The sequence below is a fragment of the Scomber japonicus genome, chromosome 24, assembly GCF_027409825.1.
Source record: "Scomber japonicus isolate fScoJap1 chromosome 24, fScoJap1.pri, whole genome shotgun sequence".
In the NCBI taxonomy this organism is placed as follows: Eukaryota; Metazoa; Chordata; class Actinopteri; order Scombriformes; family Scombridae; genus Scomber; species Scomber japonicus.
Window position 1 is genome coordinate 4,783,835 of NC_070601.1, and position 15,621 is coordinate 4,799,455.

Consider the following 15,621-nt stretch of genomic DNA (forward strand, 5'->3'; position numbering starts at 1 on the left):
GAATAGGAAAAAGACCTCGATCTTTAATTCCAAATCTCTGTATAAGAGTGGGGAGCAAGGCAGGAAATCAACCTGTTTTGTTGAAATTAAACTATCCGTTTCCTCCTTTTACTAATTTAACCCTCCTGTTGTCCTCGAGTCAAGAAAGGAAGGAAGGGAAGGAGGAAAGAAAGGAGGGAAGAAGGAAAGGAGGGAGGAAGGGAGGAAAGGAAAGGAAAGAAGGAAGGAAAGGAGAGAGGAAGGGAGGAAGGAAGAAGGAAGGAAAGGAGGGAGGAAAGGAGGAAGGAAGTAAGGAAGGGAGGAAAGGAAAGAAGGAAGAAGGAAGGAAAGGAGGGAAGGAAGGAAGAAGGGAGGAAAGGAAAAAAGGAAGGAAGGAAGGTAGGAAAGAAGGACAGGAAAGACAGAGAGAAGGAGGGAGGAAGGAGGGAAGAAAGGGGGATGGAGGAAGTACAGACAGAAGGAAGGAAGGAAGGAAGGAAGGGAGGAAAGAAGAATTAGACAGGGTCAATTTGACCCGAGAGGACGACACAAGGGTTAATACTCAGATGTGTTTTTGAGGCTCTAACACCAAGAAATCTGACATCCTGTAGTTCCACACACACTAAAGTAGAGGATTTTCCTGTAAACCGGTTATTCCTACTGCTAGTTTAAAGATCAAATATTCTACTCTAGTAGTTATTTCTCATTTCAAAAGAAAGCCGATCCATCCTGACACAGTTTCATGGGATTTCTGTGGGCTTGAGTCCAGCTCCATCTCATCTTTGGGGATTTGAAGCGACTTAACAAGCACGTCAGAAACACCAAGATCCAAATACTTAGATTTTCATGCCCTACTCCCCCTCAAACATGCAAACATATTATTATACAGACATAAACCAAATTGATTTTTTCACCTGTGATACTGTGTTTGGGGGTCACATGTTTTACAATAGGGGGGTTATCCCAAAAATTGCTGCCATGACAACAGGGGTCTCATCACATCACCCCTTCAATGTGTTTTTTTCCTTCTGCCCTCTTCTTCTTATGACTCAGAGGTGGGTCGTATCCAGCTGGCGGGGACCCACTGCGGCTCGTCCTGTGCTTTCCTCACCGCAGTCAGCAGCTGCACGCACGAGTCCTGCAGATCATCGTTGACGATCATGTGGTCGAAGAACTGCCCGAAGTGGGACTCGATCTTCCGGGCTGATTCTTCTATCTCCTGGAAGTCTTCATCCTGTTGGAGGAAACACACATGAGAGCGGATTCTAACTTTAATACAGTTTCTACATGATACAAACCAAATTCAGAAAAATGGATAATTCTCTGCTCTGATGGGACTTAAAAGTGGGTGATTTGATCAGATTTCATATTTTTACACACTGTTTTCCCCTTTTTATGAAATTTGTGCACACTTTCTGTCCTCTTTTAAACATCTAACGAGCAAATAACTCAATAAAACTAAATAAATATGATTTCCTTCAGGTTTCTCCTCATAATTTTACCCTTTACAACATTTAAAAAGTTTAAATCAAGACAAATATTCAATGTAAAGGTATTAAAATCCTGCCATGGTACTGACTTTGAACGGTCGGTTGACGTAGTAGTTGGTGGTGATGTACGAGTCCTGTCTCGTCTCCCTGAGGTGCTCCACTGACGGCGGCTTCACGTAGATGATGTAAGCTCTCAGATCATGAGTCCTCACTGCCTGAATGGCCTAAAAAGAGCCGTAAATTCAAGTCAGATTAAAGCTATTAAACAAATGTAACAGAAGGCAGAAATAATTAAAGTTAATAAGAGGTTATTTGGTGTTGGACTCACATTTGGTTCGATGTCAATGACACAGATTTTTTCACTGTTTAAAACTTCTTTCACAGCGTCGATGCTGGTGCCGTACATATTCCCTTTGTACTCTCCATACTCCAGGAAGCTGTTGGGGGGGGGGGGGGGGGCATTAGTCCTTTAAATTTGGATGTCAATGTTGGAGAAAATAGCTGGGATGAATGGAAAGTCAAACTCAGACCAGTAGCATCAGTCTCAATCTACCATCTGATTACATTAAATAAAGGTTGAATAAGGATAAACATGCTCCTATATGATCATAAAAGTCAATATCTGTGTTTATATTTGATGCTGAAGTGCAGCAGAGTCACCACTACATTCATTCATCCTTCATGGATTCACAGTCGTACCAGTTGTTATAAACCATGTTGTCAAAGATTTCGCGGCTGGTGAAGTAATACTCTCTGCCGGACTCCTCGTATCCTTTGGGTGCTCTCGTGGTGTCTGGAGAAGGAAAAGAGTACAAAACATAAAGTGTATTAGCTTTTCTCTTTGAGTCAGAGAAGCAATCTTTTAACAACTTGCAAAAAAAAAATCATATATTCATAAACTAAACAAAAAAAGTCCAAATCAGAGCTCTTAGAATGAAGTCAAAGAACAATAAGAGAAGTTTTGGGTTTTTAAATTGACTGTAAAGTTAGTGAATGGCAATAATTGGTACATACGAGGTATTGGTCCCTGGAAGATGCTTGGACTCATTTCAATCAAGCGCCTCCGAAGTTCATTCACACCAACACCAGACGGACCTGACATAGAAAGATTTACTGATGCTGAAATGTTCCACAAAATCCTCAAACACTAAACACATCCAACTGAGTGCACTAGAAGCACATTTAATAAAAGTTCAGAATCAGACAGTTGATGAACCTATGAGGGCGATGAGGCGCTGTGGGTCCTGCGGGTGGCGCTGGTGGCGTACCACCTCCTCGTAGGGGCTGCTGAAGGCGCTGCTGCAGCCGCTGGGGTTACGGGTGTGGCAGGACGGATGGGTGGTGCTGTGAGACCGACGACGACACAGACGCATGCTGCGCCTGAAGCCCACTGAGGGAAAAAGCAATGATGGAGAAAACAGTACATGATGATACACCAACAGAACTGATACATTGCTAATAATAAGACTGAAGAAATGATGCTTTCCCTCTTTAAATTTGACTTTTAAGGTGCAGATAAGAGGTTTTGAAGACTCACCTAAGTAGATTCCTTCAATATTGCCGCTGAAGTCATCCTCGTCTGATTTGACAGGAAGTGAAACAGAGTCAGACATAAGAATGGGTGAAAAATGAAATAAAGAAATACAGACATTTAGGATGTGCAAATAACTTGAAAAATAATCAAAATCACACAAATGACTGCATCAGCTTCTACATTATTTGTAAGATGGTGCTGAGAGAAGAGATTTGAATGTTTAAGTTTTTATTTTGCACAATAATAAGACAAAAGAAAAAGATAAAGAAATAACAAGAAAAGAAAGGTGCAAGGAAGCAGCAAGAAACCCAAAAGGGCTTATACAGGGCCTCTACCTATATTATATATTAAAAAACATATATTAAAAACAAGTAACTATGAAATAGATGTGTGTATATAGTACTTGTGTGCAAATATAACAGTTTTTGGACTTCATTTGACCATTTATTTGTGTATAGTTGTTGTTTTTTATTCCCTAACTGGTCAGATTTGATCCTCCATACATTTAAAGTAAAACAGTTCTGATTTCTACACTCACCATGCACAGAAACAGAAATGCATTTATAGTTTTCTCACCTTCTCTGAGCTCGTCTGACATTCCCCGTCAGAAAGCAGTACGGTTTTGGGGGAAAAAACAACACAAAAACAAACATTTAAGTTGAAGGACGGGAGGAGGAGAGACACTTTGCATTTCACAAGAGTTCCTGTTTAAAATAAAACAGATGAACTCAACAAAGACTTACCTACCAGATTCAAATGCTTCCTCATCTGACAGAGAGAAAAATACACAACGGGAGTCATTATTGAGTAAATATAGAGAAGTGAACATATATAAGAAGGACAGTAAGTGGAGTTTTACCTGCTTCAACACATCTGTCATCGATGGCCATCATGTCTTCCTCTGCAGGGAAGAAATGAAGATGAAAAATGACTCTGAATCATGAGAAAATGGTCAATATTTTTTAAATCTGAAGTTAAAACTAAACTATAAATAATCTATGAAGTGCTTCTTACCTTCCTCTACAGTGCTCACTTTTAGTAAGCATGCAATGAAACACAATCACAGATATTTATGAAAACACAGTTATGGAAAGAGACTCAAAACACTAATATAAAGACTTTTGAGTGAACTCACGGGTTTGTATGCAGGCATGTGGCAGATAAGGCTGAGACCACCAGAACTCCCTCTGCTTCCTGCAACAACACACACACTCAGGTTTAAACACTGGTGACAAACGACAGGACATTACAAATAAAAATTAGTATCATATCATATTTTATTCTCTCACCACAAACTCAGTTTTATTGGATTTATTCTGTATCAAAGTTCAAAGGTTTCTCTTAAAAAATGATTCTTACATTGAATATTAAAGAAACAGAGAGTAATATTTTCAATATTGGTAACTTTCACATAGCTAGTAATATTCCCTACAAATGTTCAACTTTGGGAAAAATGCACAAATTAGGAGTAGGATAGGTAATTTAAGTTCATTTTTAATATTTTTTTGGTATTAATTAAAATGTCTTTTATACAGCTGCTTGTGGTTGAACTCCATTTAATATCTGACAACACTAATGTTAATTTTGTAAGAGACATAATTTTTTAAATACCCAGGTATACTTTTGTATCGTATCATATCATATCTCATATCATATCCACCCAAATATTCTAGATGACTAGCAGCTAAAGTTGAGGGTTAGTTATTGAAGACATGATTCACATATGACAGGATTTGACAAGGATTACAACACATCTTTGCTATATTTTTTAACCAGCGGTCTCCCTCATCCCTCTACAACAGCAGAGAACATGTTAAACCTGCCAAAAGTTGCTGCTGCTAATTAAAACAAAAGTAGATAAAAGTAGATGAGAAACCCAATCCCATATAAAGAGCTAAACATCAACCTCTCCTGACCGTTTGAGCAGGCCGGCAGAGGGGATGAGGCCGGCGCAGGCCATGTTGCTGGGAAGTTTCTTGGCCTGCCACCACTGAGAGTCGGTCTGGTCTACGATCTCCAGCACGTCCCCCTTTCTGAAGCTCATACCGGCGTCTGCGCAGGGGATGGTGGGATCCTGCTGAGGGCTGTAGTCTGTCATGGACCGGACATACAGCTACAACACAGGACAGGTTAGTTTATAATGAGGCAACACATGAGGTGATTTTATGTGTCAAGTGTGAAAATAAAGCAGAAGAAGAAGATGAGTCACCATGGTCTGGTTGTGGACCGGCCTCTCTGTGATGGGAATGACCTTAAACATGATGGTGCCTTGCGACCTCGCTTGCTGATTGGACGTAAAGAAACACAAGGGTCAGAAAATTAAAAGTTAGCCACAGTAAAACATGGATCTGGTGAGACTTTAAGAGGCTGTTCTGCTTTCTACCTCCACAGATTGCACAATGCTCTCAATCGTTCATATTCTAATATATATTTTTAAATATTTTGTAATCAGTTGAATCATGATATTATAAGTCATGATTGTTGGTATTTCTAGTTTATCAGATAGGACACAACACAGCCCATAGATAAGACAGAGGAAACATTTTATATATGGATAAGTATGACTATATTAAGTATTATGGTCTCATTTTAGGCACAAATATAAAATCACAAGCTTTAATTTTCTTTTCCTTGAAGGTTGCAGGTTGGAAATTGGCACCATAAACATTTTTATGGCTCAAACAATTCAACATTTTTCAACTCAAGGGCCACTTATTAGTTTATTTAGAGCTTTCAACCACATCTCACAGCCTTCATAAACCAAGGGAGTTTGCTCAATTGTCATAGTCGATAGCCGAGGTGAAGAATTGTCTTTTTTTCAACCTTTTTCATACCGATTGTTGCTTTTGTCAAATATAATAACCATACAATTCAATTAAGCACATTACAGGACAGATAAGTAATCATTATTAATGATAATAATAAGTCATACAAGTGAAGGACATGAAGGTGTATGAAATAAAACAACCAGTGACCCACCACGACTTGGATAACTTGCTCCGGTTCCATCCCATCCACCGGAAAACCGTTAACCTCCATGATCCTGTCCCCGGCATGGAGCAGACCTACACACACACACACACACACACATATAATGAATTACACCTCTTGGTAGACGACACTAAGCCACAATTATCATTCAGTCTGAGAATACAAACATTATCTTGGTTAGATAAAAGGCCTCACCGCTCCGATCAGCCAGACCTCCATGAATCACACGAGCCACAAAAATCTCCCCTGTGATGTCGTTTCTCTTTATAGTCGCTCCCTAGAATAAAAAGATAAAGAAAACACAGAATAAATAAAGCATCTGTCATGTGGAGGAGAGGCATGTGGAGGAGAGGCATGTGGAGGAGAGGCATGTGGAGGTCACCCTGAACAACTTAAATGGAGACAGATAATACTGATGGAGCTCGCAGGGACTCATGACAGGATGGGAACACTTTGGGCTGAAATGGAAGAAAAGGTTTGAAAGTTTTAGGCACAAATAAAATAACAATGACAGAAATGGAAGATAACCAGAGCTTCAAATGAATACTGATGAAATTCCTGAAATGAAGTTTGGAGAGAAGAAAGGAGACGATGGAGGATAACAGCACGAAACCCAATGAAAGTTAAATAAAATGTGAACTAACACGCTCCGTGGAGTCGGCTTGAAAAGACTTAAGTCCACTTTTTGGACACTCATCAGCTTCTCTCATGTTTCCTTCTTCCTCTTCTTCTTCCGCTGGTTCGAGCGACCTCCTTTCGCAGCTTGGGCGTCCTTCTTCTTGGACTCTTCTGACAGGCCGTTGTTTAAAGGATGCTTGGATGCCTGAAGCTCGGTGTTAACGTGCTTCTTATGAGGTGAAGGAGAGTTCTTGGTTTTTTTTAGGATTGTTCCAGGTGACCCATGGCGAGACGCAGAAGGGCATCTGGTCCCTTTAGAGGTGGAGGGAGCATCTGGGCGGCTGCTGAGGGAGCTGGAGGAGGAGCTGGATGAAGGTGATGGTAAGGAACATCTGGGTTGGTGTGTGAGGGATGGACGATGCCCTAGACGCTTTGGAGTTTGACTTTTCTTTGGAGTGCCGTCTTCCTCAGCGTCTGCAGGTTTCGCCGTAGCAGCTGGGGCGTCCACATCAGTCCTGTTGGAGGTGAGGAGCATCTGCAGCCGGTCCACCACCCGGCTGAGAAGGACTAACGCCTGCGAGTTGTCCTGAACCGTCTCAGACATGCGCTCAGTAGCTGCTGCCATCTTCTCCCCGAGCAGCTTGATGTCCTTGGTGTTGCTCTCCATGGAGCTGGCGGCCAGCTGCACCGTACTCCTCAGCTCATCCAGACTCTCCTGCTTGGCGAGCTCCACGGGGGGGCCCTGGGGGATCTCCAGCACATGACGAGTCTTCATGGGGCTCGGAGGAGCAGTGTGGATGCGTAGGCTTTGGTTTCGGAGCCTTGGAGACCGGCCTGGCTGGGGTGTGTTTGGGGTGTGGATGGAAACTGGAGACGGGGCATGAGCGGACTCTCCTGCTTCCTCCTCCTCTTCACTGTGAAGCTCTTTGATGTTTTCCCAACAAGAAAACAGAGATTATTAATCTATGATGAAGATGATGAGTATAAATGGTGAATGATGGAGGAAGATGGCACCATGGTGGATGATGAGAAACCCAACACGTCTGTTCTTACCGATCAGAGCGGAGCTGTAGACTGAAGGAGCGGAGTGGTTCAGACTTTGCTCCCAGAGCAGGTTGGTGTAACAAACTCTACACTGACTCATCGGCTTGCTGCAGCACTGACAGTTACTCATCAGGTTGTATCGGGGAGGGGGGTACGGCTGAGCTGTTGGGTGACACGGTGGTTCAGTGGGTGGGTAGCTGCCCCTCCTCATGCTACACCATGATGAACCCTGAACATCCAGGTTGTGGCTCCCAGAAGCACCGCCTCTGTGAAACTGCTGATGGGTTAGACGCCTCAGGGTGTCCCAGTGACTGCGGACCCCCCCTCTGGAGCTTTTTGCACAGGGAGGGGACGCATTGGGCAGCGGCAGCCCGACTCTCTGAACAGTCAAAGAAATGTAGAAGACAGACTGCTTCGTTAATAATAATAATAATAATAATAATAATAATAATAATGATGATTTACTTTCCATTAAAAGTTAGATAGTATAAAATAAAAGACTCTCATCCTCCTCCTCTTCCAGCTGTGCATTAATCATTTGTAGCATCAACAGACAATTAAACAAATGAGAAATTAATAAATTCAAACATCTGGTCTCTGTTGGAAGCAGTCAGCGGTTTGATTTATATTTAGCAAAAATAAAAAATTACATATTTAAACACCCACGAGCATCTGCTTCCACATTATTACAAGCAGCAGTATCATTGTGATCCAGTTTAAACAGCATAATGACATACAAACATGAGTTACAGACAACTAATCAAAATCCACCATTTTCTAAATATTATGGGAAGGTTCAAGGTTTAAAATCACAAAACAAACATATTTTTATCAGTTTAGTCTCAGAGTTTATCCAACACTGAGACTTGTGGCTCCACTGCAGATACAAATAAACGAAGGTCACAGGTGATAAAGCTCTCTCACGCCATATCAAAAGAGAAAACACATTATAATTATTTTTTATGTAAGAAGATTTGAGATTATTGAGGCATAGCTGTGGTGAGACAGGTACAGTCCGGAGCCAGAAACAACATTTTTGGACAATGAAGTCCCTTATAAGCTTTAAATGTGGATGTATTGCACCTTCTCTTTTTCAGAATAATGGGGTTTATTTGAAAATGAAGAAATATTTGATGTGATTAATAGATGATGTTAGAAGTTAGGTTTATTATGTTAAACTGGTAGCAACTATAAGCATACAAAAGCATCATAACTAATAAATAGAGCAGGTGAAAACTAATTAAACAACCAAATTTGATCTTTTTTTTAGCTTGGATCAGTGTTAAAGTCACTCATAAAGATCCACTGAACTGTTTCCTATCATAGAAATACTCCCAGTATGGATCAAACTTCAACTTTCTTCACTGAGGCATTGAGTTTCTTTACAGCTGAGCTCAGAGAGGCTGAACTGATGAGTTTCTCTGATCCCAGAAAACCTGCTTTTGTGAGGTGGGATTAAAAAAAAACCCTAAATTCATCCATAAGAACAGGAGAAGGAGGGGTGATCCCATCAAAATGTGACCTCATTCTCAGCTCAGGTATCACCCAAATAAAACACTCTCCCGTTTTTAGCTGCTCACCAGAGGCTGTTTGTTCTTCACCAGGCAGACGATCCGGGTGGCCTCCTCGTCTTCTGGCACCTCGTCGGGCATCGGAGGCAACACCGGCTCATAGTCCTTCTGGGCCACCGTATCATGAGCTGAGAGGAGAGCCTGGGTGACATGCAGACAGCAAAAAATGTGAAAAAAAAAGTGGCTCAATACACACACTAAAAAGGGTTATTTCTACTGATTCTTTAAATTTAGCTCTAATTTACCTGCAGGTGAGGTTGTCTCAGGAGTCGATAGAGCTCCTTGGCCTCTTCAGAGCAGCCTGGTAACGCTCTGATGTCTATCAGCAGCTGCACAGAGAGAAGAAAATATCCACAGTTTAAAAAGAGAAAAGAGACGTGTATGAAATGAATAAACGTGATTATTATGAATCTGAGTGTGAACCTGAAATGAGAGTCCTGAAGCGTAGTCCAGAGCCGGAGCCGGGGAATCTCTCAGGTACCTTTGAAGACACTCATAAACCTGGAAAACAAGGTCATCAAATAAGTCAAATCTGAAGCTATTATATTATATTATTACTAGATTATTAATCTGTGGTGTTATTTTTGTGTGAAAGCTGCAAATTTTAGTTTTTGCATGAGCCTGAATCTTAACCCTCCTGTTGTCCTCGAGTCAATGAAGGAAGGGAGGAATAGAAGGAAGGAAAGGAGGGATGAAGGAAAGGAGGAGGAAGGAAGGAAAGGAGGAGGAAGGAAGGAAAGGAGGAGGAAGGAAGGAAAGGAGAGAGGAAAGGAGGAAGGAAAGGAGGGAGGAAGGAAGGAAGGAAGGAAGGAAGGAAGGAAGGAGGAAGGTAGGATGGAGGGAGGAAAGAAAGAAAGAAGGAAGGAGGGAGGGAGAGAGAAAGGAAAAGAGGAAGGGAGGAAGGAAGGAAAGAAGGAAGGTAATGGGGAGGAAAGAAAGAGAGAAGGAGGGAGAGAGGGAGGAAGGAAGGAAGGGGGATGGAGGAAGGGAGGAAGGAAGGAGGGAAGGAAGGAAAAGAGGGAGGGGGGAAGAAGGGGGGAGGAAGGAAGGAAGAAGGGAGGAAAGGGGGGAGGAAGCTAGGAGGGGGGAGGAAGGAAGGAAGGAAGGAAGGACGGAAGGAAGGAAGGAAGGAAGGACGGAAGGAAGGAAAGAAGGAAGGAAGGAAGGAAGGAACAGTCAAAAGAGACGGGCTCAATTTGACCCGAGAGGAAGACAGGAAGATTAAAAAATGCAATTCTAGTTGTTAATAAAACATCTTGATTATGAATGTTTAGCCAGATATCAGCAGCAGGAGGAGACATTAATCCCAAAGTGGATCTAGAAATGTTTTAATTCTACTTTTAGTGTAATCTCAACGCTGAAATGATGATTAATGTCAGTGATATTATAGACGAGAGGTTTTCTAACCTTGAGCAACGACTGCAGCCAGGAAGCGTTCAGCAGGCTGTGGAGAATCTCCGCTCCATCAATATCCTGATCTACTGACTGCCTCACCTCCTCAATCACATCTGTCAGGATCTGACGCAGGCCTGCAGCACACACACACACACACACACACACACACACACACACACACACACACACACACACACACACACACACACACACACACACACACAGAAAGAGAAGAATGGATTATCAGCCTGTATAATGGAGGCTGAAGCAGTATGTTTATGTAATAAATAGTGACAATGATCTCGGTTGCCTTCACTGACCGTGTTCTCCGAGCTCACAGTGGGGGTTTAACACCTGAGCCTCCACCGCCTGCCTCATGGTCACTGGTCCCCCCGACCTTTGACCCCGACCACCGGCTGACTGCTTAACAAGGCTGATAACAATAACCTGGAGACACAACATTGGAAGAGAGCTTAGGTAATTCTCTACTAATGCTGTTTCCCTTTTATTCAGATTTTTCTATACTTTTCATAAACAGTAGTAAAAGAAAAGAAAAGATAAAAAGAACAGAATAAGTAGGGCCTTAAATATCATTCGTGACCCAACACATGCTGGTCTGAAACACAGCTTCTCCCCCCAAGCTGTTAAACTAATGAACACGGCCTGATCCCCTCATCCCACTGACCCACACACACTCACTGATTGTGTCCTACTGTTACTATGAGAATTTCACTTTGTTGCTCTTATAGATTGTTAATGTTGTATTTATGACTTAAGTTGTTTTTTAATTGTTGTTATGGCTCAGGGAGTTATGTTGTTGTCTGACCCTCAATATAATGAGAATAAAGCTACTAAACTAAAAACTAAACTATCTCAAGGTTCAAAATGAAATAAGAAAGTGTAAATGTTAGATTCACTTTTATAGGAAAATTAAGAGGCAATAATTTGATATCAGACCTCTACTGTCTCTTGAAGTTCATGTAGAAAGTATTACTCCTCATGCTGGTATATGTTTTAGCCTACAGGAAGTTATTTTAGTCCCAAACTCAGGTTTAGTCCCAGACTGAGTTCCTCAACAGGTTCTTGGTCTCATGAGAAAGTTAATGTAGTGGAAATGCTCTAATTGTGTGTGTGTGTGTGTGTGTGTGTGTGTGTGTGTGTGTGTCAGCTATCGATTTCCAATAAGTACAGCATTGCAAATTAAACATTACACCTTCATTATGTATCTAAAAACCAGCCAGTAAGTCTGAGCTTTAAAACTACAAACTGTCCTCAAGTTGATTAAATTAAATAAAACTTCATTTATGAATATGCACTAAAATATAAGGACTACAACATTACCTAATAATAAATGACCTGCTTTAGTCAATAATGTGCTGCAAATCCCCTAAAAAATATGATGCAATAATAAAAACACCAAAACAAACAGGCATGTAGTGAACGTGACACTTTTTTGGACCCCCACTCTGCCTGCATAGTAATCATAGATAGTAATCCAGGCTTGAGCCGTACAGTGGGTCGAGGTAGAGTACTAGAGTAGTCACAACTCCATGAGTGTGAACCAGATCAGAGGTTAATGGCACACTTCACAGCGGACCGTAATAGCAGCAGTGATGTAAATACACAGATGAGTGGACTGTAATCTCCGTGAGGTTCACCACCAAAGGGGGGAAACACCAGTATGAATTTAGAAAAGCTCTTTAATTTGAAATGAATTGTTTATGATACCTGGAAACATGGACACTGTGACAGAAGAAGAAGGAGGTTAATCTCTTCCTCTGTAAACAAACAGGTTAATGAACTAAGTTCACCACTACACTACGTCCCCTTGATGGTGACTGTAACTAGATAAACCGTGATGTCACAACCTTAATGGGAAAGGTGCCAAAAAAAGGTGCAAGATGACAGAAGTTAATCTCTAAAAAGGTGATTGAATGTGATAAATGTAAGACTCTAGTAGCCTGTAGTTAAAGAAGAGGAAGAGGATGATCCCTCTGGCCTGCCTTCCTTCCTTCCTCCCCCCCTCCTCCTCCTTCTCCTCTTCCTCCAAGCCTCTAACTCTCCTCACTCAACTCTCCATTCAAGCAATTTAATCTAATCTTACCTCTCAGTATAGATGATGCCACAAGCCTTTATCTCCCAAAATCCTGCAGGTTGAAGCACCCAAAAATGAATGTGTGGTGGTGAAACTAGACTGGACTACGCTTTCATCAGGCACAGGGAGAGAGAGAGAGAGAGAGAGAGAGAGAGAGAGAGAGAGAGAGAGAGAGAGAGAGAGAGGGCTGTAATCTCTCCCGATCCCATTTAATCCTGGGCAAGTGAGCCGCCTGCCTCTGGCCACCATCACCGGCTGGCTGGTTCCCGCGAAGCTGCCAAATCTTCTTAACTCTTTCAGCTTTCAACGGCACGCAGGAGGAGCTGTAGAGAGAAGAGAGGAGGAGGAAAGGAAGAGAGGAGGACAGAGGAAGAGGCCGAGAGAGAGAGAAGAGGAGGAAAGGAAGAGAGGAAGAGGCCGAGAGAGAGAGAGAGAGAGAGAGAGAGAGAGAGAGAGAGAGGAGGAAAGGAAGAGAGGAAGAGAGGAGGACAGAGGAAGAGGCCGAGAGAGAAAGAGAGAGATAGTGGAGGGGGATTTACTGTAGGTGTCACTTTAAAAAAGACAAGATGAGCATTTTGTACTCACAAGTCTTCGAAAGGGGAAAAAAATGATTATTTCTGTGATTAATTAGATGGAGAAGTCAAAAGGGGACAGTACAGGGTGAAGGTTGAGTTTAGAGAGTAATTAAAAGATCTGCTACAACAGCTGGAGTCATTGATGAGTGGACATGATGTTCAAATAAAGAGATCTCTGGTTTACTTATTCAGCAAAAGCTCCTAAAAATCTGTCAGGAATAAAATAATCTGCTCTAATTCTCAAGGAAACTCTGCCTTCCTTAAATCTAAAAAAAAAAAAAAAAAAAGAGCAACTCTGAGAGGATTTGTCAGCATCACCTTTGACCTGTGACTCCTGTTAACATCTGCATTTAAAAGTGAAAAAATACATCTTAATTTCCCCTTAAAGATGTCTGATTTTACCAAATATTGTGTATTTTAGCTGCTGTGGGTGAAGAAATGTGACTCTTTTACTGCAATAAATTCCAGTTTTATCTCAGGAAATATTTACTTTGTGAAATTGAAGCAGAAGTAGAACTCAAAAAAAGAAAGAAAAGACATATTTTTCTCTCTAAGTCTGCACAGTAGCTGCAGATTCTTATGTATGACTACTTATTTGGTTGTTTAGTGCTAAAATATGTAGAAAAAATGTTCATCACAGCTTCCAAAAGTCCAAGTTACATCTTCAAAACATCTAAAAACAGACAAACTAGAGTGTTTTTGCCCCATAGTGCCTCTTCTGCTATACATTTATCAGCTTTTTTCAACTAAAAAAATGAAAGAAAAGACATTTTCCTGTTTCTTTATCTTCATAACCTCTCCAAATCTGCACAGTACAACTCCTCACATTATTTATTAACCTGCAAATTACTTTTGACTCATTTTCTGGTTGCTTAGTACCAAAATATATTGGAAAAAATGTCCATCACAACCTTCAAAAATCTCCAAAATGCTAAATATATTCAGTTTTCATTGATATAAAACAGAGAAAAGCAGTAAATCTTATATTTAACAAGCTGTAACCAGAGTATTGTTCTGTAGCCACCATATAAAAAAGGTCCGGTCTGATAAAATGAGTCCATCAAATGAGTTTATTGCCCTTTGTTATTATTATTTTTAAAAGGTACAACACATCTGACATCATGTAAAAGACACACAGGTGTAATGTGAGTCCATCGACAACAACAACAACAGTAACTTTCACACAGTAAATTGAGCCCGTCTCTGTCGTTAAACGGGCGCTGAGGTACAGTCAGTTAACCGGTCAGTTATCAACATTATCTTCACACAGAAACCATCAGTTTGAGTTTTAAACAGCACAAGAACAAGAGTCAGTCAGGTTGGTTTTTTCTAAGCATTAAAACATTGTGTTCTGCTTTAGTTCGGTTGGTGAGGGGCTTCATCGGTTATTTCAAGGACTAAAAAAGATGATTTTATCCTTCGTTTCAATGGTAGCAGCAACTAAAGTCAGCCTTCAGGTGTTAAAAGGAGCTTTGGTGAAATGATAGTTGAATCACAAAAAAAAAAAAAAAATCACAACAGAATAAATACAAAAAGAATCAAATAGAAATAAATGATTTTGGGAATGTTTCTTGGGAAATACAATATATTGCTTCACTTTCTTTTTAAGTGTCAGGCACATAATAATAATCAGGGATGGACGAGAGACATCACCGTCCTTCTAAAGTGAGAGAAATGTGCAAATTAAAACTACTTTTAGCTGCAATATGAAGCTAAAACAACTGAATCACACGTGTAGGGGGGAAACAAGTTTAAATATAATAACCTCAGTGATTTACTTTACTTTATATTATTTAAGGTTTAATAGCAAAGGCCCGAGCTGCAGTGAGCAACAGAAGCTTTTCAATTCAATATTTCCTCTAACCGTCTGATACTAATTTCTCCGTAACTCTGCCCAGATTTTATTTTTTAAATCCTGCAGAGAAACAGCAGCTTCACCTAAATCTACTCGCTCTATATAGATGAGTCTGATCCACTGGATTTACTATTGTTAAACCGTTGTGGAGAGAAAACAAAAGCTATGGTATCAAAAAAAAAAAAAAAAGAGAGAGAGAGACAGAGAGACACAGAGAGAGAGAGAGAGAAAGAGAGAGAGAGAGAGACAGAGAGAGAGAGAGATACAGAGAGACAGAGAGAGAGAGAGAGACAGAGAGAGAGAGAGACAGAGAGAGAGAGAGAGAGGGAGAGAGAGAGAGAGAGAGAGAGAGGGAGAGAGAGAGAGAGAGAGAGAGAGAGGGAGAGAGAGAGAGAGAGAGAGAGAGAGAGAGAGAGAAAAAGGCTTGGTCATCCACTGAATCCCTCTTAAGCCTTTTTTTCTCCTCTTTTTTTT

At 41.0% G+C, this 15,621-nt stretch overlaps 1 protein-coding gene across 1 annotated transcript; it reads right to left on the reverse strand.

Annotated features, from left to right (window-relative positions):
- Nucleotides 1–1,021: 1,021 nt before the first annotated feature.
- LOC128354340 (MAGUK p55 subfamily member 4-like) lies at nucleotides 1,022–11,000 on the reverse strand. Its single transcript, XM_053314576.1, has 21 exons — nucleotides 10,943–11,000; nucleotides 10,635–10,756; nucleotides 9,651–9,728; nucleotides 9,473–9,556; nucleotides 9,237–9,368; nucleotides 6,190–6,271; nucleotides 5,986–6,068; nucleotides 5,213–5,287; nucleotides 4,920–5,116; nucleotides 4,139–4,197; nucleotides 4,018–4,035; nucleotides 3,863–3,904; nucleotides 3,751–3,771; nucleotides 3,580–3,594; nucleotides 3,007–3,048; nucleotides 2,686–2,859; nucleotides 2,484–2,564; nucleotides 2,169–2,262; nucleotides 1,798–1,906; nucleotides 1,559–1,693; nucleotides 1,022–1,213 (listed from the first exon to the last, which is right to left on the reverse strand). The coding sequence occupies exons 1-21, from the start codon at nucleotides 10,998–11,000 to the stop codon at nucleotides 1,022–1,024; spliced, it is 1,893 nt and encodes a 630-aa protein (XP_053170551.1).
- Nucleotides 11,001–15,621: the final 4,621 nt, after the last annotated feature.